The sequence below is a fragment of the Rhipicephalus microplus genome, chromosome X, assembly GCF_043290135.1.
Source record: "Rhipicephalus microplus isolate Deutch F79 chromosome X, USDA_Rmic, whole genome shotgun sequence".
NCBI lineage: Eukaryota > Metazoa > Arthropoda > Arachnida > Ixodida > Ixodidae > Rhipicephalus > Rhipicephalus microplus.
The window spans coordinates 346,496,219-346,518,893 of record NC_134710.1 but is presented as its reverse complement, the minus strand read 5'-3'; the positions used below and the strand labels follow the sequence as shown (position 1 = coordinate 346,518,893).

At 49.8% G+C, this 22,675-nt stretch overlaps 1 protein-coding gene across 6 annotated transcripts in view; it reads right to left on the bottom strand.

The window, feature by feature from the left end:
* Nucleotides 1-22,445, bottom strand: part of LOC142776332 (uncharacterized) — a 40,117-nt gene extending 17,672 nt beyond the window's left edge. For 2 of the 6 annotated variants that reach the window (XR_012887460.1, XR_012887461.1), the window contains exon 1: nt 6,842-7,000. Coding sequence is in view for 3 of the 6 variants with exons in the window: in XM_075879835.1 (XP_075735950.1) it covers nt 9,900-9,956; nt 21,928-22,074 (204 nt within the window). In the remaining 3 variants the exon portion in view is untranslated. Of the gene's footprint in view, nt 1-6,841; nt 7,001-9,854; nt 9,957-21,927 lie in introns of those variants that run through there. The other 4 variants (XR_012887462.1, XM_075879835.1, XM_075879836.1 and 1 more) reach the window with 4 other exon arrangements.
* Nucleotides 22,446-22,675: the final 230 nt, after the last annotated feature.

Below are 22,675 nucleotides of genomic sequence, written 5' to 3'. Positions count from 1 at the left end.
TTCGTATTTGCTCGAGTTCCCTTGGTCAACCTTTCGCAAAATCTCCACCTTCTCCTTGAGTCTTCGCGCAGAAGTTTCCCCTTGCAACTTCGATGCGGAATAAGACGGCTTGACGGCGTGAACGAACAACGTGCTCGAGGAACAAAGTGACGCTGCTGGGAGCGGCCTAGGACTGCTAGGACTACTCCGCCGACTCTTCAGCGTCCCGTGGGTCCCGCGTACAAGTGGGTGGTGGTAGTGGTTAAAATGAAGAGGAAAAAGGCACCTAATTTCTGTCTGCCTTCAGGCGACACGGCGCAGTGCCTTATAGGGGTGGGGGGAAGGAGGGATAAAAAGAATAGAAGAAAAATAGACGGAGAAGAAGACAGGCAAGCGACGAAAAAAAGAAGGAGATAGGAAAGTGGGGATCTGGTCGAAGCAGTCCAAGGGCGGGGCGCCACAATGCGAGAGCTGCACGACGTCAGGAGACCGCGGAGGGCGAACCAGTCAGCGGGAGCTACGCTGATGTCGGAGATCACGAGGGCACAACCGTCCAGCTTGAAATCCTGCGAGCGAATCCCTACAAGTGGCGCCAGGCGCTGAGATAGCGAGAGAGCTACAAAAAAAAAATTGCTTCCTGAATTTTGGAGGCCATACTTTGCTCGCCCTTCGCTCGGAGGCCACTTGAAGCTCGAAAAAACTTGTCGTGCCACCTATTGTTCGACCTTCCACTAGTGTTTCCACTAGTGCCACCTTCCACTAGTGCCACCTATTGTTCGACCTTCCTATTGTTCGAAGCTTCCACTAGTGTTTGACGATGATGACGCTCGGCGGCGCGCGCTTCGAATTATCCGTAGAGGCAGCGATTTCTGTTCGAATTAACGAATCGTTTTACACATGGTCTCCTATGCACTGCGGACCGGACTGCGGCGACCATTTCGAATTATCCAAAATTTCGAATTAATGAGGTGTGAATTAACGAGCTTTCACTGTATTTGAAAGGAAGAAAATAAAAATATCAGAAATTAAACTACAGCAGCCAAAGCACAGTTCATGAAAAAAATAGAGAGGAATTCAATTCAAATTCAATACCTAGAAAGGAATCTGGTGCAACGATCGTGTACTCTCACGGGAATCTTGGGAAGTACAGGCTTCGGATTGGATCTTGTTAGCCAGTGAACTGTCCACGAATCTTTTTTTTTGCAGTTTCACTTTCGTTATTCGCGCATAGCGAGTAGTGTGGTGGGTGCGAAGGACTGGAGCTGCGCCTTTGTTGTTCAAAGAAGCTGAAAACTGCTAGCGCTCTCAATTTACTGCAATGCTAGAGCTGTACAAGTCGTGTTTGACAGTTTAAGCACAGCATCGTCTACTCACCGCTGCGCATATATGTAGCTTTCCCTGCCAGTGCAGGATATCGATACGCAACGGCTGGCGCAGCCAGTCTGCAAGAAAGAGAAAGACGACGTTGGTGGCTGGTTGTTGATGAACTGTCGCCGTCTTGTTCGCCGAGCACGTTGCATCGTATTTATTAATTAAATAAGTTACCCGTAACATTATTGGTGGAGGTGGACGACTCTCGTACCTCGATGGAGACGCCCAGCGGTCGCAACACCGGGGACTCTTCGGCTACTTCAACTGCCAGTGCCTCATCCCCACCAGTCTCTCGATCCGAGTCGACAGCTTACGTCACCCTGCCACCCCTGCGGGATCCTGGAACTTTCTCCGCTGACGACACCATCGACGTTGACTCCTGGCTGCACCGGTACGAGCGAGTCAGTGCTACCCACCGCTGGGATCCCACGCTCATGCTCGCCAATGTTGTGTTCTACCTCGACGGCACGCCACGGACATGGTTCGAAACTAACGAAGCCGAAATCACAATTTGGGATCTTTTCAAATCGAACATCCGTGATTTTTTTGGTGATTCATCTGGTCGTCAGCTCGCTGCCAAGAAGACTCTCGCCACTCGCGCCCAGACGTCTACTGAATCGTACGTCTCATACATTCTTGACATCTTGGCGCTTTGTAGCAAGGTTGAACAGCGCATGCCAGAAGAAGAAAAAGTTAATCACGTCCTCAAAGAAATTGCTGACGATGCCTTCAACCTGCTGGTTTTTAATAATGTCACAAGCATCGACACGATCCTGACAGAATGCCGTCGTCTAGAACAGGCTAAAGCCCGCCGCGTCACCCACGGCATCACGCGCCTGCCGAACACAGCTGCTACTTCCTCTTGTGATGACGCCGTCCGCCCAGTTCCCCGATTTGACAACCTCACCCGCATCATTCGTCGTGAGGTCGAGGCAACCAAACCAGTAGCTACTCCATTTCCAACGCCTGATCCTTCACCGACCACAATCTCACCGATACAAGCCGTCGTTCGTCAAGAATTATCGAACATCGGCCTACACCCCATTCAACCAATCTACTCTACCGAGCTGTTTTATCGTCGTTCCTCCGCTCCTTGATTTGGTTCGAACTACTCTCGACAGCGCAATTTGTCCGAATGGCGTACACTGGACGACAAGCCCATATGCTTCAACTGCCGACGTGGGTCATATTTATCGCCACTGCCGCAATCACTGGGCTCCGCCGGCACGCTATGGACCTCCTACCCAGGCCACTTTTGACCACCAGTCGTCCTCAACATTTGATTTTGATTCCCCTATGCCGACCACACCCTCTGATTCTGCCGCACCTCTGACGAGACCTCGCTACGCCCGCTCACCATCCCCTGCTCGCCGTCTATCTCGTTCGCCCCCACAGCGCAGTCCTGCCACTCCGACTTATTCGCAGCGCCCCCGACCGGAAAACTAGGCAGTGCAGCTTCTGGAGGTGAAGCTGCATTGACGACGACCTCTGCAAGAAATCCTCGTGTAACATTACCGACCACCCGGAATCTGTTGAACGTTACTTTAGAAATTGTACCTGTGCCCGCGTTGATCGATACCGGCGCGCATGTGTCCATAATGAGTGCTGCTCTTCGTCGCCGCCTAAAGAAAGTTGTCACACCCGCCTTGAACCGAGCCGTTCGAGTCGGGGGAACTGCCGCGATTATTAGCATGTGCTCTGCCCGAGTGACTATCGCCGATAGAAGCACTGCTGTTCTTTTCACCGTTATAGAAAATTGCCCTCATGAAGTAATTCTAGGCATGGATTTTCTAACCGCTCACTCGGCCCTTATAGATTGTTCAGCCGGCTGTCTTGACCTTGAAATGCTTCTACTTTCTGATCTGACCAACCCACCCCAAAGTCGCCTTTGCTGCATTGATTTCGCACGCCTTCCACCTAACTGTGTCACACATATCGACCTCTTCTCTACACCACCTGTACCTGACGGCAATTACATGGTGGCACCAATTCATGCCGTGATGCTTACGCATGGCGTCGCTGTTCCGCACACCATTTTGACAATCGTTGAAAACCGCACATGCCTTCCTATTGTCAATTTTGCCCTCACTGCCCAAATTCTTCCACAAGGTATCTCCCCTGGCCGAAATTACTGCTCTATAAGACCATACGGTTGAACCCTTCAGAGTGGATGACTGCTGCACCTCAGACCATGAACCAACTCTATCACGTTCATCGGGCATCCACGTTGACCACATGGTACCATCAGACCTCGCTACTGATCAAGCGGAAGCCCTTCGTCACGTCCTGGAGACCTATCGTGACATTTTCGACTTCGCCAGCATGGCTTTACGCTGATCAAGTGTTGTTACTCATCGCATCAATACTGGTGAAGCGAGTCCCATTCACCGACGTCCATACCGTGTTTCCGCGTCCGAGCGCACAGTCATACAACAGGAAGTCGAAAAGATGCTTGCAAAAGACATAATCGAACCCTCTTCTAGCCCCTGGGCACCTCCTGTCGTCCTGATCAGAAAGAAGGATGGAACATGGCGCTTTTGTGTAGATTATAGGCATCTCAACAAAATTACGAAGAAAGATGTTTATCCGTTGCCTAGAATCGACGAAGCTTTAGACTGCCTTTACGGTGCTCGGTATTTTACCACTATCGACCTTCAATCTGGCTATTAGCAGATTGCTGTGTATGAGATGGACCGTGAGAAGACTGCATTCGTCACTCCTGACGGACTTTATCACTTCAAAGTTATGCCCTTTGGTCTCTGAATGCGCCGGCCACATTCGAAAGAATGATGGACTCATTGCTCCAAGGGTTTAAATGGCCAACCTGCTTATGTTATTTAGACGACGTTATCGTTTTCTCGCCCACATTCGACTCCCATCTGAAGCGTTTATCGGCGATTCTTGAAGTTTTTCGTCGAGCCGGACTTCAACTGAACTCGTTATATAATTCGCATATAATTCGTCACGTCACGAAATTGCCGGCTATTCACCATTCTATCTTCTGTACGGCCGAGAACCCGCCCTACCATTTGACACCTTGCTGCCCTCGGTCACTGAGTATGGCGGTGAAGCCATCGCGCGAGCCGACCATGCACGCCAACTCGCCCCTAGCCGCCTGCAGGCTTCACATGAGCACCAAAGACAGCTCTACGATTCCCATCATCGAAACGTGCACTTTTCACTGGGTTCCCTTGTCCTCTGGTCCCCCACTCGGCGTGCAGGGCTTTCTGAAAAACTGCTGTCACGCTACACTGGACCATACCGCGTCGTTTGCCAGATGACTGACGTTACATACGAGATCGTTCCAGCCGATTCAACGTCATCATCATCACCTTCGAATGACATCGTGCACATAGCTCGACTCAAGCCTTATCACCCTCCTCCTACCGCATCCGAGTTGCTAAAGCACCGAGGCGGTGCTTCTACCACCAGGGGGTTATGATACGCAACAGCCAGCACAGCCTGTCTGCAAGAAAGAGAAAGACGACGTTGGTGGCTGGTTGTTGATGAACTGTCACCATCTTGTTCGCCGAGCACGGTGCATCGTATTTATTTATTAGATAAGTTACCCGTAACATTATTACATCGAGTTCCCGTTTGTCCTTAGTGCGTCTTGCCAAGACTCGTTGAAATCAACTGCAAAATGACGGCGACGGGAAGTAGACGCACCGCCACGCTCTCCTGACTCGACTTCAAAACGAGAGGTGTGTTGGGGGCAGACCACTTGAACAGACGTACCTGGCATCATAGCAGACAAAAAGTCAAGTGTTTCTAACTTAATACTGCATTATTATTTCCATAAACAGATAAAGCGTATTTTTGAGGACAAACCAAGAATGCTTGTTTTGAAATGTTGTAAAAAATACTTCATTACATATTGATGCCAAATCTGGAACGCAATGGCAGAGCAATGCATACCCTGGTGGCTAAATTTGTCCATGTTTCATTTCTACCACCTAGTTACAAGAACCGATTGCAATAAAGATTGCGTACAAAAAAAGAAGCAAGTTTTAATTTAATATAACTTCGTATTACTTTGTTTTACACTCAGAAAAGAAACGTCGTGATCTCAAGAACGTGATTCATCCGAAGCAGATCCGAATCCTGTACTTCCCATCGTTCCCATGCCAGTACAAGCGCCGCTGGAGGAGCCCGCGTAGAAACTAGTGCCAGATTCCACGCTAGGTATTATTGTATGAAACTCTATGTTCAAAAGGAACAGTGCTATCAACGTCAAACGAACCACAAGTGGTGTCATGCATAGAGCAGCTTGTCAACAAATGATTTGAGATAAATTAACTAATTATGTTTCACACTCTAGCACCGCAAGCATGCTTTCGATTGACAAACATATATCGCGGGCAGTCACGATGGTCTTTGCGGCGCTTGGTCTTTCCTGCAGCATAGCAGCGCTTTCGCCGTCTGGGCATGATACAAGAAAGAATGAATGTGACTAACCATTATCATGACCATTAAAATTAACCGATGCATCAAGTAGCGATAGCGAAGCCATCTAATTATAATTACATTTGTAAACGAACGTGCACTTAAGCAGAAACGCACATCACAATAAATAAACGAACAAAAAAAAACTGGTCGACTAGCGAAATTCTTTTACTGCAGATGATAACAGAATTGTGCAAAAAATAAGCATCACGTTGAATAATGCTTCTTGGCGAGACTTCGCCGAGGAGAAGGCGCAGGCGTTTCCACGAGAAAAATTATTTGGCCCTTAAGTTTAATACTTAGTGAATTCGCCTCCAGCTGCTACAACGACCCCATTCTTCGGGGAAAACTGCCAAAGAGCCGTGTAACAAGATTACTTGCGCATAGGCGCTCCCATTCCTCTTTTCTGCGCTCTCTTTTCCAAAGAAACGCTCGGCATTTTCTGTTAAAGCGAAGCTTTTCGGTTGCGTCTCTGAAATGAAGGTGCAGGTAAAGCAGCGCTGGCGAACGAGATACGACGATCCTTTGAACATTGACCACAAACCGAATAGATTTATCTTTTTTTTTTATCGTGCCTAGACAGCGATTGCACTGCGACGCTGAAGTAAAAGCAAGCAATTGCGAGTGATGCGATCAAAAGCGCTTGGCACGCCCACGATTGCCATTTTCACCATACGAAAAGTAGAACAGAAATGGAAATAACGCACTATAGGGGATCACGCAGTTCTGCCAAACCGGATGTGCATGCCTGTCAATGGTGATCACTGGACGGCGAACACTATACTGTTTCTAATGCTTGAAACACGCGCTTCGCTGTTCGCGTTTCATTGCCGATAGTACGTAGTTTGTTTCTCTGAGGTCCGTGTTTGCGCAGCTCACGTTCTTTCACATAAAGAGCCAGACCTTGGACGCTAATGCAACGTGCAAGCTGCCGAGCATCATTCATAAAATGCAACGACTGCGGTAGCCGTGACAGCAACAGATATTCGCTTCATACGCTGACCGCGGCGCAAGTTCGTGCAGGATGCAGCGGCGTTTTGCTTACCAGTAGGCGAAGTGTCACACATCAAATATTGACGCTCGATGTTCCGGATGGTGCGAAACACGATAGCCACGTATGTATCAACATACATTTCACAGTATAATGTAGAACAGCGCTGAAGCTTCGACGTTTAGCTCACGCCTGGCAGCCGAAATGTAAACAGGAAGTCCACACCTATTGCCGGATGCAGACGGCGCTTCGCGCAATAAAGAACCGAAACCGAAATTGCGATTTTATAAGCATTTTTGATTAACCTGTCATTCGCGGGTGCAAACCGTACATGCACAAACAAACTTTTTTATGGAAAAATTTATTCTTGTAAAACATTTGGCTAAGTTTAAGGTGCTGAAGCAAGAGATCTTAGTCTCAAAATTGTTCCCCCTAGCTGAGGCTTTGTAACATTTTGAACACAAAAACTGGGATGAGATTCTCCCTTACATAACGTTCGCCTACAATATTGCGAAACAAGAAACCACACGGATGACCCCATTCAGCCTTGTTCATGGACGAGAAGTAAGAACGATGTTGGACGCGATGCTGCCACACGAATGCGATGACAATGAAACGAGTGCTGACACGTTTACTCAACGCGCAGAAGAAGCCAGGCAGCTCGCACGTCTGCGAATATACCAACAGCAAGAGTACGACGCAGGCCGCTATAACCAACGTCATACACCTGTAACGTGCGAAACCGGGGACAGAGTATGGGTGTGGACGCCTGTACGAAGACCGGGACTATCCGAAAAGTTGCTCAGAAGGTACTTCGGACCTTGTCGAGTGCTGCGAAGGCTAAGTGACGTTACCTATGAAGTCGTCCCGGATAACCCAAACTTCAAGGCGCCGCCAGCACCGACCTGAGCTTGTGCACGTACTGCGCATTAAGCCATACGTCAGCGAGTAACTCTGCGAGGCACCGCGTCACGTCTGCAAAGTGACTTCATGCGCGAATTACTGTCTCAGCTATAGCATCGGGGCGATGCTCTTTCAAGGGGCGGCAAATGCCACGCCCGAAACAAAGAACGAACACGATATGCGCGCCAACAGCTTCGTGAAAAGGGGGACTGAAGAAGACGACGTGCTTTTGTTTTGCTCGCCTGCTCTTGGCTCCTGCATAAAAACACACGCCGTTGGTTCTCGGACTCAACGTCTCGGTGCACTGCTTACGTTGAACTGCGACACTATTGACAAGAACGGTGCCGCGCGCGTAACGAAGGAAGTCGAAGCTGTCGCAGTGTGCAGACTACGATTCGATATAGCAGTAATATAACAAGAAACTTTCAGTTTTATAAATGCTCCTTCGATACCCCAATCTTGCTAATCTTTTTATTCATTCACCAACCGAGCTTTAAAAACTGTAGGCAGTTTTTTCCAGGGATGACTGCTTCCCCGTCGTTTCTTAATACCTGCATTTGAACTGTGTGTTGCAGCTTTGACATTTTGTTTTGTTTGGAATGCAGTAGAAACAAACCCATTAAAAAGCTTTTCGTGGACGTGTCAGCAATTACGTATGCAAGCGCATATAACGGGATCGAATCCTGGCCGCGGCAGCTGCATTTTCGGTGGAGGCGCAAATACTGAGGTGAGTGTACCTAGATTTAGGTGCACGTTAAAGCACCCCAGGTGGTCGAATTTCTGGAGCATTCCTCTACGGCGTCTTTCATAATCAGATGGTGGTTTTGGGACGTTAAACCCCTGCTATTACTAATATCAAAGCACAGAAGTGCATAAAAGACAAAGCGTGAGGTGACAGCTTATGCTAAGCTGGCGCATCTCGCGGCTGTCGATACCAATTGCGTCAGTCATGGCTCCTCCGTGAACACACTACCCCATATTGTAGTACACTATAGTACTACCCATCTTTTCCATCATCGCTGAACGATCGCAGCGCCAGATTTCCCTCTGGGTAATTTTGGGAAACTCTATGCTTCGCAGCACCACGCTTCCCGTTTTCTTCGGCGCAGTTTACAACAGCAAGTTGCAATTTCACAATTTATATAATTTTTGCTGCACATCGCAAGGGAACCGCCAAACCACGACGGCCGGATGGCGAAACCTAAACTTCCGAAATCGACCAAGTGAACTGCTGCGTTGCAGCGCCGACACGGAGAACAAAGTAAACAGTTGGTCTAGCAGACTCTCGCATGACTCCGATGCAGGAAGTCGTCCGTGCCGTGGCGCGAGCGTGCATTCTTGCCATTATTGCGGTGGTAAAGGTTGTGAGATATGGGGAGGCAAACGCTCCAGCAGTTTCAGGGAGCCGTCAACAGGTTTGTGTTCGGGTGCGGCATTCAAGGGACCCTAGTTCGGAGGAAGACCTCGAGAGAAGAAACTTGACACACGCAGCCTCTCTGGTTCGTCCGATTGATCTGCACCAGTCAGAACTGCTTCACGGCTGTGCACGTGAAGTTCAGAAATTGTTCATGGCGAGTTCAGCGGTGTAGGCACAGCACGACACCCGAAGCGAATGACGATGTGCTGACAAGGTGCAGGCCTTATTTCTTTTCGCTTATTTTCCACAATTCAGAATACACTGATCGATGGCGAATCGCACATGCGGACAGGTTATGAGGTGCTAACCTTAGCTGCATGCGTGGCTGCACCAAGCCGGCACCATCAGCGTAGTAGGGGCAGGAAAATTGTGAACCAGTGCTGCACCTCTTCTGCACCTTTTGAAATGAATGACAGGGTTCAGAGGTCATCAATGCTGTACCGCTGAAATGAATGGCAAAGTGCAGCACCTCGTGAACTGGTTCACATGGTACAGGCGAATCGAACGGACCTTTTGACTGTGCTCTTCTGCTCGGTGAGGCACGCACCCGACCGAAGCATTGAAACATTCACCAAAAATTCCAAAGGTGCGCACGCCGGCGAGCTGACTTGGGCGGGTCGGGGAGCGCTAAATATTCGAGTAAATATTTTTTCTCCGAAAAGCTGGTAAAATATTACGGGTGTGCAAATTAGGCGAAAGTGCAAATTATGCGCGTAAGTACAATAAATAATGCAAATTTCATGCTACCTGGCAAAACTGCAAGCTCCATGGTACTGTTTAGTGTTTACACACCTGGCCGTCGCTGGACCTCTCTTCTATATCACCCGGGCTAAAGATTATTTCGAACATCTGCGATTGACAAAAAAAGCGACAGCATTATGCTTCCCGTTTATGATATTGGCCTTAACGTGTACTTCGAAACACGCGCATGGGATAAAACTGACATGAAATAGCGTGGTACTAGATGTAACACAACACAGAAAACGAAAGAAAAGTAGCATATTTACTTTTTCATGTTTTGTTAGGCTGACAGTATCCCTTAGGATAGCCTGTATTTATGTCATTCACGCGCCTTGGTGAGTCGGAAAAACAAATACATACACTCGCGGCTCAGGTTCACGGTTTCCACAGAAATGTGGACAGAACACTTCCTTGGCACCACGGCTGCTCGCAATCTGGTCACTCACCAACGAACACGAGCACAACCACAAGCAGCACACATCACAACTCCGAGGAGCATGACGCGCACAGAGAACGATGCAACATTCGTTGTTTCTCTTCGAAGTGCAGTAATGCAGCAGGGACTGAAACGCCAATGCGAACGTGCCTAAGAAGGCCGGCGTCGGTTGCATTGTGTGCCACTACAGCGCACAACTCAACCAGCGCCGTCAGGCCGTTGACATATGCGGCAGAGCTTCCAGGCCATGATGAAGTTTCTTGAGGTGGTGGTGGCTCAACGTGCAAAACTCACACGCATACTCACGCACACGCGCTCATTCACTCTCGCGCTGCCCGCGCTATCCAGAGAAGTCGCTGCCGGCATGCGCTCGCCTCGTGCACATGACATGAAAGGGCGTAGTGGTGCAGGGAAAAATTCTAGCGGCCATCCGTGTCGTTTCCGACCGCCGAGACAGCAGCCGTGGCTTGCCGTTCGCGCCACTAGATCATATTCTAGTTCACTATACCCCACATTTACGCAAGAAGTCCATACCCTAGATAACGTCATGTTTGGACTGCAGAATAACCACAAATTCTGTGAAAACACCTTGCCACACAACGGGACGTCCACAGTACAATATCGAACTGAACGCAAATTGTCGCCACTTACACCACGAAATGTCACACCGTGGCTCTTGGAAAACATCACTTTAGGCCTGAGCAGGCTCCTAAAGTTTACATTCATCACTGAGGCTGTTGCAGCTTTATCCACAGGTACCATGGTAGCTACGCCATCAAAAAATATATGTACTGGGTTCTTCAACATAAACGCGGTCGGGGGTATACCTCTAGATAGTCCCTGGTATCTCGCAGCCTCATCCCCGTTGGCTGCACCGGCTAATTTTCCGGCGGCGGTGTCCGTGTGCGTCACCATGGCGTAGATGATCATGAAGCACGTAGACTAGTGGTAGCGTCAAACTTCCATCAGACGTCAGCGTGAGGTAGCATAACCCGGATGGTGCATAATGTTTCCGTGAGAAGGAGAGTGAATGGTGAAAGGTTGGTGGTACGTGTACAAAGGCTGCCCCTGATATTGCCACGTTCCATTTCCCAAGTTAAACACCACACGAATCTCAGCGCAAACCGCGCCTGTAGTTTTCGAGAAGGTTCCGGACTGTAGTAGATCATTTTGATAAAATCACGCCTACTGTGCGAACGGTGCAGATTGTTCTGGAACCTACGCCACTGCCAGCGATAACGCTAGAACATTCAACGGCAAGAATATAAATGCCGACGCGCTTCGCCTCTTGTCAGTTGTTGATCCAAGGCCGACGCTCCGTTCGCCGCTATCAGTCCGAGACTGCTATCTCTGCGAGACTGCTGCTGTAATTGGACTTTCCGTTTACCGGGCAAAGGTTCGCCCAAAAAACAGTTAAATCCCAACACGAAGTCTCCTGTCGTCGGCCACGTCACGACCCCGTGACATCTGGTGGAGGTGCTGCTTCGTCCATGTACCGGACGCCCCCGTCAAGCCGTGAACTTAGCCCACGTCGCGGAGAAGACACCGACGCCAACCAGGAGCAGCGAACAAGCCGCCGACAGCAAGGGCTACCACCGGAGTACGGGCTTCTACAAAACAAGGCGCGGAAGACCAAGGCCATGACACCGACTGCAGCGACAATGACAACCGCAGCCTCCCAGCCCACGACGGTCATGCATCAACCCAGGGAACCACCAATTTTCCATGGGTCATCGTTCGAAGACCCGGAGTCCTGGCTAGAAACATACGACCGTGTGGCCGCCCTCAACCACTGGGGCCATGACGAAAAGCTGCGTCATGTGTTCTTCTATTTGGAAGACACCGCAAGGATCTGGCTCGAAAATCGGGCGTCCACACTTCGAACGTGGGATGTTTTCTGCGGCGAATTCCTGCAAACGTTCGCGAGCGTCGCTCGCAAAGAGAGGGCCGCTGCTTTATTAGAGACCCGGGTTCAACTACCAAATGAAAATGTCGCCATTTTCACAGAAGAAATGACCCGACTATTCCATCACGCTGACCCAGACATGCCTGAGGAGAAAAAAGTTCTTTTACTCATGCGAGGGGTCAAATAGGAGCTCTTCGCGGGAATGATGAGAAACCCATCGAAAACCGTCCAAGAATTTGTAGCCGAAGCGACCACTATCGAAAAGACCCTGGACATGCGCACCAGACAGTATAATCGTCACCTGACTGCAGACTGCGCTGCTGCTCAAGCTAGTAACTCCGGAGACCTGCGTGAAACGATCCGAGCGATCGTGCGAGAAGAGCTGCGCAAGCTGTTGCCTTCGGCGCAGCCTCAAGTGGATTCAATCGCCGACATTGTGCGAGAAGAAGTTCGGCAATCGCTTCAAATTCCCAACGCACCGCTGCCCGAGCCGGAAGCTATGAGCTATGCCACTGCACTGCGCCACAACGCTCCTCCCCGTCCACGCCAGAACACCGCCCTATCGCACTTCCGTCGACAACCGCCACCGCCGCCACCAACCCCACCGACGTCATACCGTTCGCCAGCGGCCCTGCGCAGTGCACCGAGGAAGACTGACGTCTGGCGCACCCCTGACCATCGCTCTGCTACCACTGCGGCGAGGGGGGGCACACATACCACCGTTGTCAGTACCGACAGAAGGAACTGCGTGGCTTCGCCGTCAATGAACCGCGTCCACAGCCAGGAGAACCACCACGTGACATCGCCGACTACCTAACAGGAACTCAGTGGACACCACGAAGCCCTTCGCGTTCGCCGTCGCCCAGCCGCCGCACGTCACCGCACCACCGGCAGTACTCTGGCCCAACGCCGGGCCAGTCTCCTAGCCTGTATCCGGGAAACTAAGGGCAGCAACCGGTGGAGGTGTGGTTGCTGTGCGACGAACTACCGAAGATCCTCCGATGACAATGACGCCGCGACGGAGCTTTCTGAACACAACGCCAACCAGACAAAGCCCTGACGACACAACATGGAAGCAGCGGAAGAAGCCGACGCAGCAGTGACCCAACGCCACGCCCTAACTGTAATGCGAGACGGCGAACTAGCGACCTCGACGTTCTTATCGACGGCCACAGTGTGACCGCTCTCGTCGATACTGGAGCCGACTATTCTGTCATCAGTGGGTCGTTCGCCGCGAAGTTAAAGGAAGTTAGGACAGCTTGCAAAGGCCCTGAAATCCGCAAAGCCGGAGGTCATTTCGTAACTCCTGCAAGAATCTGCACAGCGAGAGTCACCATTAACGACCGTATTTATCCTACAGACTTCGTAGTCCTACAGCGTTGCTCGAGAGATGTCATCCTTGGCATGGACTTCTTATGCCTCTATGGTGCTGTCATCAACCTAAAAACAAAGTCGATAACATTATCCACAGAAGAAGCACTACCGCCGCTCACGCCGTCAGGACACCATGCCTTGAATGTGCTGGAAGAAAAAGTCATCATTCTGCCTCGCTCAAGCGTCATTATTTCAGTCGGCGCTCCTAAATCACCTGACTTGGAAGGCGTCGTTGAAGGCAGTCAGCATCTGTTGGTCACCCGAAATATTTGCGTCGCAAGAGGAATTGCAGAGCTGCGGGGAGGCAAATCAATGGTTATGCTCACGAATTTCAGTAATGAGTACAAACATGTGAACAAAGGAACAACGGTCGCATACATCGAAGAAATTATCGAAGCCACCAGTGCTTTCGCCCTCGCCGATAATGCGGAACCCGCTCGGAGGAACCAAGCCCCTCCCATAGTTTCGACGTCAATCCCAGACTTCCGAACAATAAGCAAGAACAGCTCAAGGCCCTGCTCCTGCAATACGAAGATTGCTTTTCATCGTCATCGAAAATTCGGCAGACCCCAATCACGAAACATGGCATCATAACCGAAGAAACTGCCAGACCCCTTCGTCAGAGTCCGTACAGGGTTTCGACGCGAGAACGTGAGGCCATGAAGAGACAAGTTGATGAAATGCTGCGGGATGACACTATCCAGCCGTCCAAGAATCCATGGGATTCCCTGTGGTGTTAGTGAAGAAAAATGATGGGACCCTGCGTTTCTGCGTCGATTATCGCCGCCTGAACAAAATCACAAAAAGGACGTGTATCCTTTCCCACGAATAGACGACGCATTTGATCGGCTCCATAACGCCGAGTACTTTTCGTCAATGGACCTCAAGACTGGCTATTGGTAAATCGAAGTCGACGAAAGAGACCGAGATGAGCTGGCGTTTATAACACCGGACAGCCTCTTCGAGTTCAAGGTGATGCCCTTCGGCCTTTGCTCAGCGCCTGCAACTTTTCAACGCGTTATGGATACAGTGCTGGCAGGATTGAAGTGGCAGACTTGCCTTGTGTACTTGGACGACGTCGTCGTGTTTTCCTCGAGATTCGACGAGCATCTTCGGCGCCTTGAAGCTGTACTTCAAGCCATCAAGACTTCCGGACTCACACTGAAGCCAGAAAAGTGCAGACTTGCGTATGAGGAGCTCTTGTTTCTGGGGCACGTTATCAGCAAGTCTGGAGTTCGTCCCGATCCACGAAAAACAGCCGCCATCGCCGACTTCCCGCCGCCCACTGACAAGAAAGCCGTGCGCCGATTTCTGGGCCTGCGCGCCTATTATAGGCGGCTCGTGAAAAACTTCGCCCGCATCGCCGATCCTCTCACTAACCTTACCAAGGCCGACATGGAGTTCAAGTGGGAAACGCCACAGGAACACGCTTTCCAGGAGCCTAAACATCGCCTCCAGACGCCTCCGTTACTTGCCCATTTCGACGAATTCGCCGAGACAGAAATACATACTGACGCAAGCAGCGTATATCTTGGAGCCATTCTTGTGAAGAGGACTGACGGACTTGAAAGGGTTATTAGTTACGCCAGCCGATCGATATTCAAAGCAGAAGCAAATTAGTCCACAACAGAAAAGGAGTGCCTCGCCATCATCTGGGCTACGTCGAAATTCCGCCCCTACCTCTATGGAAGGCCCTTCAAAGTTGTGAGCGACCACCACGCCTTGTGTTGGCTAGCCACCTTGAAGGACCCTTCAGGTGGCCTCGCACGATGGAGCCTGAGACTTCAAGAATATGACATTAGTGTCATTTACAAGTCAGGCAAAAAACACTCCGACGCCGACTGTCTCTCTTGTGCGCCTGTCGACCAACCGCTACCCGATGACCCGGATGACGACTACTTCTTGGGAACGATAACTACCGACGACTTCGCTGAACGACAGCGGGCCGACCCGGAACTTAAGGCCCTAATAGAATACCTCGAAGGCAGGACCGCCGAAGTCCCGAAGGTATTCAAGCGCGCACTTGCGTCGTTCTTTCTACGAAACAGTCTTCTACAGAAGAAAAACTTTTCACCGCTTCGAGGTGCTTCGAGGTGCCTTGTGGTGCCTTCAGCTCTGCGACCAGAACTCCTGCAGGCCCTGCACGACGATCTGACGGCAGGGCACCTCGGTGTTTCTCGCACGCTCGAGAGGATACAAGAAAGGTACTACTGGCCACGTCTTACCACCGACGTCACTCGTTATGTGAGGACATGCCGGGACTGTCAGCGACGCAAGACACCGCCGACAAGGCCAGCGGGACTTCTGGAGTCAATTGATCCACCTTGCCGACCTTTCCAGCAGATTGGTATGGACCTACTGGGGCCGTTCCCGACGTCGGCTTTCGGAAACAAAGGGATCGTGGTAGCTACCGACTACCTCACCCGCTACGCCGAGACAAAAGCCCTGCCAAAAGGCAGTGCATCCGAGGTAGCTAAGTTCTTCGTCGAAAATATCGTCCTACGTCACGGCGTGCCGGAGGTCCTTATCACCGACAGAGAAACGGCATTCACTGCCGACTTAACTCAAGCGATCTTGGCATACAGCCAAACAAACCACCGCCGGACGACAGCGTACCACCCACAGACCAACGGCCGCACCGAGCGGCTTAACAAGACGATCGCCGACATGCTGTCAATGTACGTCGATGTCGAACACAAGCCGTGGGGCACCATTCTTCCGTATGTGACCTTCGCATACAACACGGTGGTGCAGGAGACGACGCAGATATCTCCATACAAATTGGTCTTCGGAAGGAGGCCGCCAACGACGCTCGATGCCATGTTACTCAACGTCGCCGACAAAGAAAACCTCGATGTGAGCGAGTACCTTCAACGCGCCGAAGAAGCCCGAAAACTTGCGCGTCTCCGTATCAAGAATCAACAGACGACCGACAGCCACCGTTACAACCTTCGACGACGCTTCGTGGAATACCAGCCCGGTGAACGTGTTTGGGTGTGGACGCCGATACGCCGACGTCGACTAAATTAAAAGCTTCTGCGACAGTACTTCGGACCGTACAGGGTGGTTCGACGTCTCGGCCCACTTGATTACGAGGTTGTCCCCGACGGCATCACGAACTCTCAACGACGCCGATCGCGACTTGAAGTCGTCCATGTCGCGCGCCTCATGCCGTTTTATGCGCGTTAACAAACTAAAACAGTGTTTTTTGTATTATTGTTGTATCGTAATTTATTCATTGTACTTTATTGCATTATTATTGTACCTTCATCTTTAGTTAAAGCATCCGGACGATGCCTTTTTTCAGAGGAGGGCAATGGCACGTTTCATTTCCCAAGTTTTTGTTATCGTCCCAAAACACCACACGATTCTCAGCGCAAACCGCGCCTGCAGTTTTCGAGAAGGTTGCGGACTGTAGTAGATCATTTTGATAAGATCACGCCCACTGTGCGAACGGTGCAGATATTTCTGGAACCTACGCCACCGCCAGCGATAACGCTAGAACATTCGACGGCAAGAGTATAAATGCCGATGCGCTTCGCCGCTTGTCAGTTGTTGATCGAAGGCCGACGCTCCAATCGCCGCTATCAGTCCGAGACTGCTATCTGTGCGAGACTGCTGCTGTAATTGAACTTTCCGTTTACCGGGCACAGGTTCGCCCAAATAAACAGTTAAATCCCAACACGAAGTCTCCTGTCGTCAGCCACGTCACGACCCCGTGACGCAAAACCTGTGATGTAGCATAAACAGTGGTCGCAAAAACCTGTGATGTGGCCCGGGATGCCATAGTTGTAGCACACCAGAGAAGTTTGAGGTATTCGTGGCTGCCCAGATAAACCACTCCTGTCGGAACGCATGAAAAACTGATGCCTTTTTTCAAGAAAACCATGGCCAGGCGATGTTGGGTAACCATAGCGGGCGAAAATTTTGTAATTGGGAGGTGGGCGATGTGATAATTCAACCTGCCTGGGCCTTGGTATCTGCTGCATTAACCGATGGTTGCCATAGAGCAAGGGTTGCCAGAGTTCACACAGGTTTTGGTTCTCTTGCGTACACATCCTGAAAATAGTTGGGATGATAATAGGTTTGTCGACTCTTAAGCAGCTCTTCTCTGGCAGTCTGCCATATAGTAAAAGCAAGGTCATTGGGCACCACTGTTTCAAGATTAGCCACAGTTGGGCCGTTGGACAGGAGGCCGAATTGTGGAAAGATCCATCGCATTTTCAGCGATTGAAAGATACAACAGTGTTTCATCACATCAGACGCGGAGTTTAGGCTCTCTTTTCCTGTTAAGCAGTTGTACACGTTTTCAGATATACCCTTAAAGACATGTCCAACCTTGTCTTCTTCAGAAAACCTGGCATTCACTATTTTGCGGAGTTTCAAAATTTCTTCTAAATATGTCATACATGTCTCTACAAAAAGCTATGCCATTTGAGCAAATGTCTGCTCTTTGAGTTCCTTTACATTAAAATCACCGAAACGCTTCTGCAGTTCTTTAAAAAGTTTCCAAGTTGTGAACATGTCTTCGTGGTTCTCGTACCAAATGAAGGTGGTGTCAGTTATCAAAAGTAGAGCACGACTGAGTTGCATGTTCGAGTCCCAGTCGTTGCTTTTCCTGACCCGCTTACAGTTCATGAGCCACACATTGACGTCTTCTCCTGATGATGATGAAAAACAGTTATTATAAAAGAGAGAGGTACGGGGCCAAAGCATGACCCCGCTACATGGTCGGCGTCCTTAGTCCGGGACACGGCATGACGAGGCCCCTACTCGCGCCCGTCTCACCAGAGCCCGTTGAGACTCTAGTGATGAGCAGTTGAGGAGGGCAGTCTCCCATGCCTCTCGGGAAGGGTAGGGGAAAGGGGTAGGTGGGGAGTTTTCGGACATGCCCATACCATGTAGAAGATATCACACGTCTCCCCAGAGGGTGGGCACCGCCCATCTGTGTTCGCATCGAAATGTTTTAGGATTGCAGGACAGAGTAGAGTACCTGTCTGCAGGTGCCTTAGAGTTCGCTCTTCCGCCTTATTCAGCCCCTTTGCAGAAGCCGGGTAAAGGCGGTGAGTGTCGCGATAATAGGTCAGAACTTCTTTGAACCGCAGCAGCGGTGTATTGGCCTCCGAGTCATAAGAGCCAAGGTGAGGAGCCCGGTGAGTAAACGTTCGGGCGGCCACGTCAGCGGCCTGATTACCTCGTAAGCCCTGATGGCCAGGAGCCCATACGATGCGTTTCGGGGCTGGATCAGCGAGAGCCCGTTTTAGAATTTGGCTGGCTAGGTGGGGATATCTCTCCTACCAAGTAATGAGCATATGCTTTCCGGGAGTCCGTGATGATAACTTTCGAGTTGGGGTCCGCAACAGCAAGCGCTATCACGACTTCCTCAGCGCGCTCTGGATTTTGTGCTCGGAACGAGAGCCCATTGACATGCTTTTCCCGGTGAACTACACAGGCCGTGCAAAATCCCGTGGGTGAAGGCCCTGCTATATCTACGTAGAATACACCAGGTCGGGAGCCGTGTTGCCTCTCAAGCGTCCGAGCCCGCGCCTGTCTTCTGCTTTCGTGCGTGTGCTTATCCATGTTACTGGGGAGTGGATAGACCGAGAGCATATGCCGCCACAGTTCCGGAATACGCTCCGCCTCCTCTACAGTGCAAGTGTGCTGTATATGTAAGCGGTTCAGCAGGCGGCGCCCGGGAGCCATCTGCACGAGCCGCGTATATTGATTCATAAGGTGGGCCTCCCGCAACTCCTGGTAGGAGTTAAGCACACCTAACGCCCTCAGTTTGGCGTTGGAAGTGGCCGCCGGGAGATCCAGAGCTCGTTTAGTAGCCTTACGAATGATGGCATCTATTCTTTTGTCTTCTTGCTTGTTAGTGCGAAGGTATGGGACGGCGTAGAGGATCCGGCTAGTCACGAAGGCATGGGCGAGCCGAAGCGCGTCCCTGCCCCACAGACCACTCCGCTTGTTGGAAACGCGGTGGATCATGCGCCCTACCTGTTCGTTTATTCTCTTGAGTTTCGCTATAGTGGAGTCCGGTCTGAGTCTGTGGTGAATGAACAGGCCCAGAATCCGGAGCTCCTCCACTTCTCTGATGGGAACCCCAGACAGGGAGATGTGTATGGCTCACTTATCTCTTGGCTTCGCTCTAACGTGCAGAAGCTCTGATTTGTTTGGAGCACATTGGAGTCCACAATCGTTGGCATACGCCTCGACTATGGATGCAGCCTGCTGAAGGAGTTCCTGCATTCCAACAAGGCTCCCTTCAGTGGTCCAGATTGTAATATCGTCGGCATATACTGCGTGTTGTGTGCCTTCCACCCTGGCCAATTTGCTTGGAAAGCGCATCATAGCAATGTTGAAAAGGAGCGGTGATAACACTGCTCCCTTTGGGGTACCCCGTGTTCCCAGTCTTCTCCTGAGGCCCCAGCGAAGTTCGGTGGCTCTCGGCAGTATTGCACACAACCCGTCAGCGTTCGCCTCGATGCATCAAAGGTCTGTTCTTGGGGCATTTCGATCGGCGAAGGCGGGAGTCTGGCAAGACGGCGGCTGAGGCGAAGTTCAGGAAGTAAAGATTTCTTTTTTATGTTCGTCTTGCCCTGCACCTTCCACTCGTCTGCAACGTACTCTGAAGCGACTTAAAATGCCCGTGAACCACCTCCAATGTTTTTTTTCAAGCATTTGAAGTAAATGCGCGCATCGTGTACAGAATGCCATGGCGATGAATGATTCTACAGGTGGCAGCGCTATAGAGCGGCCGGCGCGCCGCGAATTCCAAGAAACAATTCCTCCTCCTTTCCGAGCCTTTAGGGCCTCCACATGACGCACCGTGTCTCATCACTGACGTGCCGAGCCAAAAGTGCTGCGACTGCCCGAGCAAGAGCATACCATTTCCGGTCAGTCTTCAAGCAGCTGTCCGCGCTTCTCGTTCGTCGTGTTGCCTGTACGCGTATAACACGTGCGGGGCATGACCTGTTCTTGTACAGGTCCATCGTGTTGGCTATCTCTGGAAAGCATGCGCGACACGCAGGTTCCATACTGGCACGAATACGGCAGCCATGGTTCGCCAACAAGCACGCAACTGATGGAGTTGATGACTAGAGTCACGGCAAACGGAAGTAGACGGTGTTTCAAGCAGCGCAAAGCGGCGTGGGAGAGGATACCCGCGGAAATAAGCGCAGCAAAGAGCGAAAGGTGTGGTCGTCAGGGTTTCGATAATAAAACGCGTTTAACTACGCTATTACGACACCGTTTCGAAAAATTCTCAGGGCTCCGTACACTCGAGCACAATTTTCGAACCACAACTGAGAAGTGGTTATCAGAGGGAAACGTAGAGAAAAGTGAGCCCCGTAACTGAATTTCGACTTCTGGGTGGTTTCAAAGGCTTCTCTTAGGCACTGAGGCTGCGATAACCATAAAAGCAACGTCGTCTTTCTTCTCTACCCATATTTTACTTGTTTTTCACTGACAGTGACAGTATTATGACCCAATCAGCAACATATGTGGCATCAACACACCACCAGCTCAGTCTTCTTTTAGATCCAGAACAACTGGTTCTAAGCTTAGTTGGTTCTTCTCTTCCATTTCTGCCCTCTTTGCGCTTGTCTCCTTTGTTCTCATGTATTTTTTGCCACAAAAGACCATTCAGCCACTTCCACAGCACTGTCTAAAAAGAACTGCCCACAAAATTACCTTTCACTTATTTATTTATTTCTTCATTTCAGTTTCAGTTTCAGTTTATTATTCATTTCAAAAAAAGTAGTACAGTAATATTAATATACAGACGGGGGTCCCAAAGTTAAAAACTGTAACGGGACCCTCGATTCATTATAACAATCAATAAATCAGATCAAGTTAACAAGCAACGAGTGAATGGAAATCAATTATACAATACAGAGTGATAAGTAATTATTATAGGCTAAGTGACACATCAGGCAACAAAAAGCAAGGCAAATAAGGAAAGAAAAAAGAAAGAACGAAAAAAAACATCTCGTTCAGTGGCGGACATTGTCAATCGAAATGCAATGATCTAAATGGCATAACTAAAAACGCAAAGCCCCCAAAATGCACATATACAGGCAGCTAATAATTTACCAGAAAACTTTTAAGCGACTTTTTGAATGATGACAATGTGGGCATCGTTTTAACAGAAAGAGGCATGTTATTCCAAAAAGTAATGGCCGCATAGGCAGTGGTCATTTTTCCATAATTTGTGCGCGACGCGGGTAGCAAAAAGTTAAGGTTCATTGCAAATCTGGTTACATTGTTGTTTTGTAAGAAAACTGAATCAATGAACTCAAACGGTAGCAGTGCATTGCGCAATTGAAACAGAAGAACGGCTATGCTATAAAAAAATAACTTACGAACAGGTAGGATTTTGTTGTCTTGGAGTAGATGGCCTGCACTGGAGTATCGTGAGCTATTAGTGATAATGCGGATCGCCTGATTTTGTATGTTCTGAATGGGTGATAGATGACAGTCATACGTGTTTCCCCAAGCAGCGATACCATACATGATATGGGAATGAATGAAGGCGAAATACAGAGACATAAGTACGTTTATATGAAAAACTTCACGAGCTTTTATTATAGCCCGAATTCCGAATGCAGTTTTCTTTCTGAGGTGATCAGTGTGGAGATTAAACTTTAAATGGCAGTCAAGATGTACACCAAGAAAAATTACAGTATCATAGGTGGGTATAGAGTGAGGACCTAGGGTTAAGGGTTGATGAAAAGGCAATGGCCTTTGAGCGGACCTAAATATCATAAACTTGGTTTTGGCTGGGTTAATAATAAGTTGGTTCTCGTAGCACCATTTACTAATATCTAGAAGTGTGTTATTCAAGTGTAAAGTAAGAGAAGTTAGAGAGTCCTCAGCTGCAGGTATAGTCGTGTCGTCGGCGTATAACACGCAGTGAGTTGATTTAATTGCATCGACAAGATCATTAATAAAAATAATAAATAATAAAGGGCCCAAAATAGACCCCTGGGGCACGCCTTGATTGATTAGCTTAGTTTCAGAAGAAGCGCCTGATACGTACACCGAGCATTCTCTATTGTGCAGATAATTTTTCAGGAAGGTTAATGGAGCTCCAGTTACCCCATAGGCCTC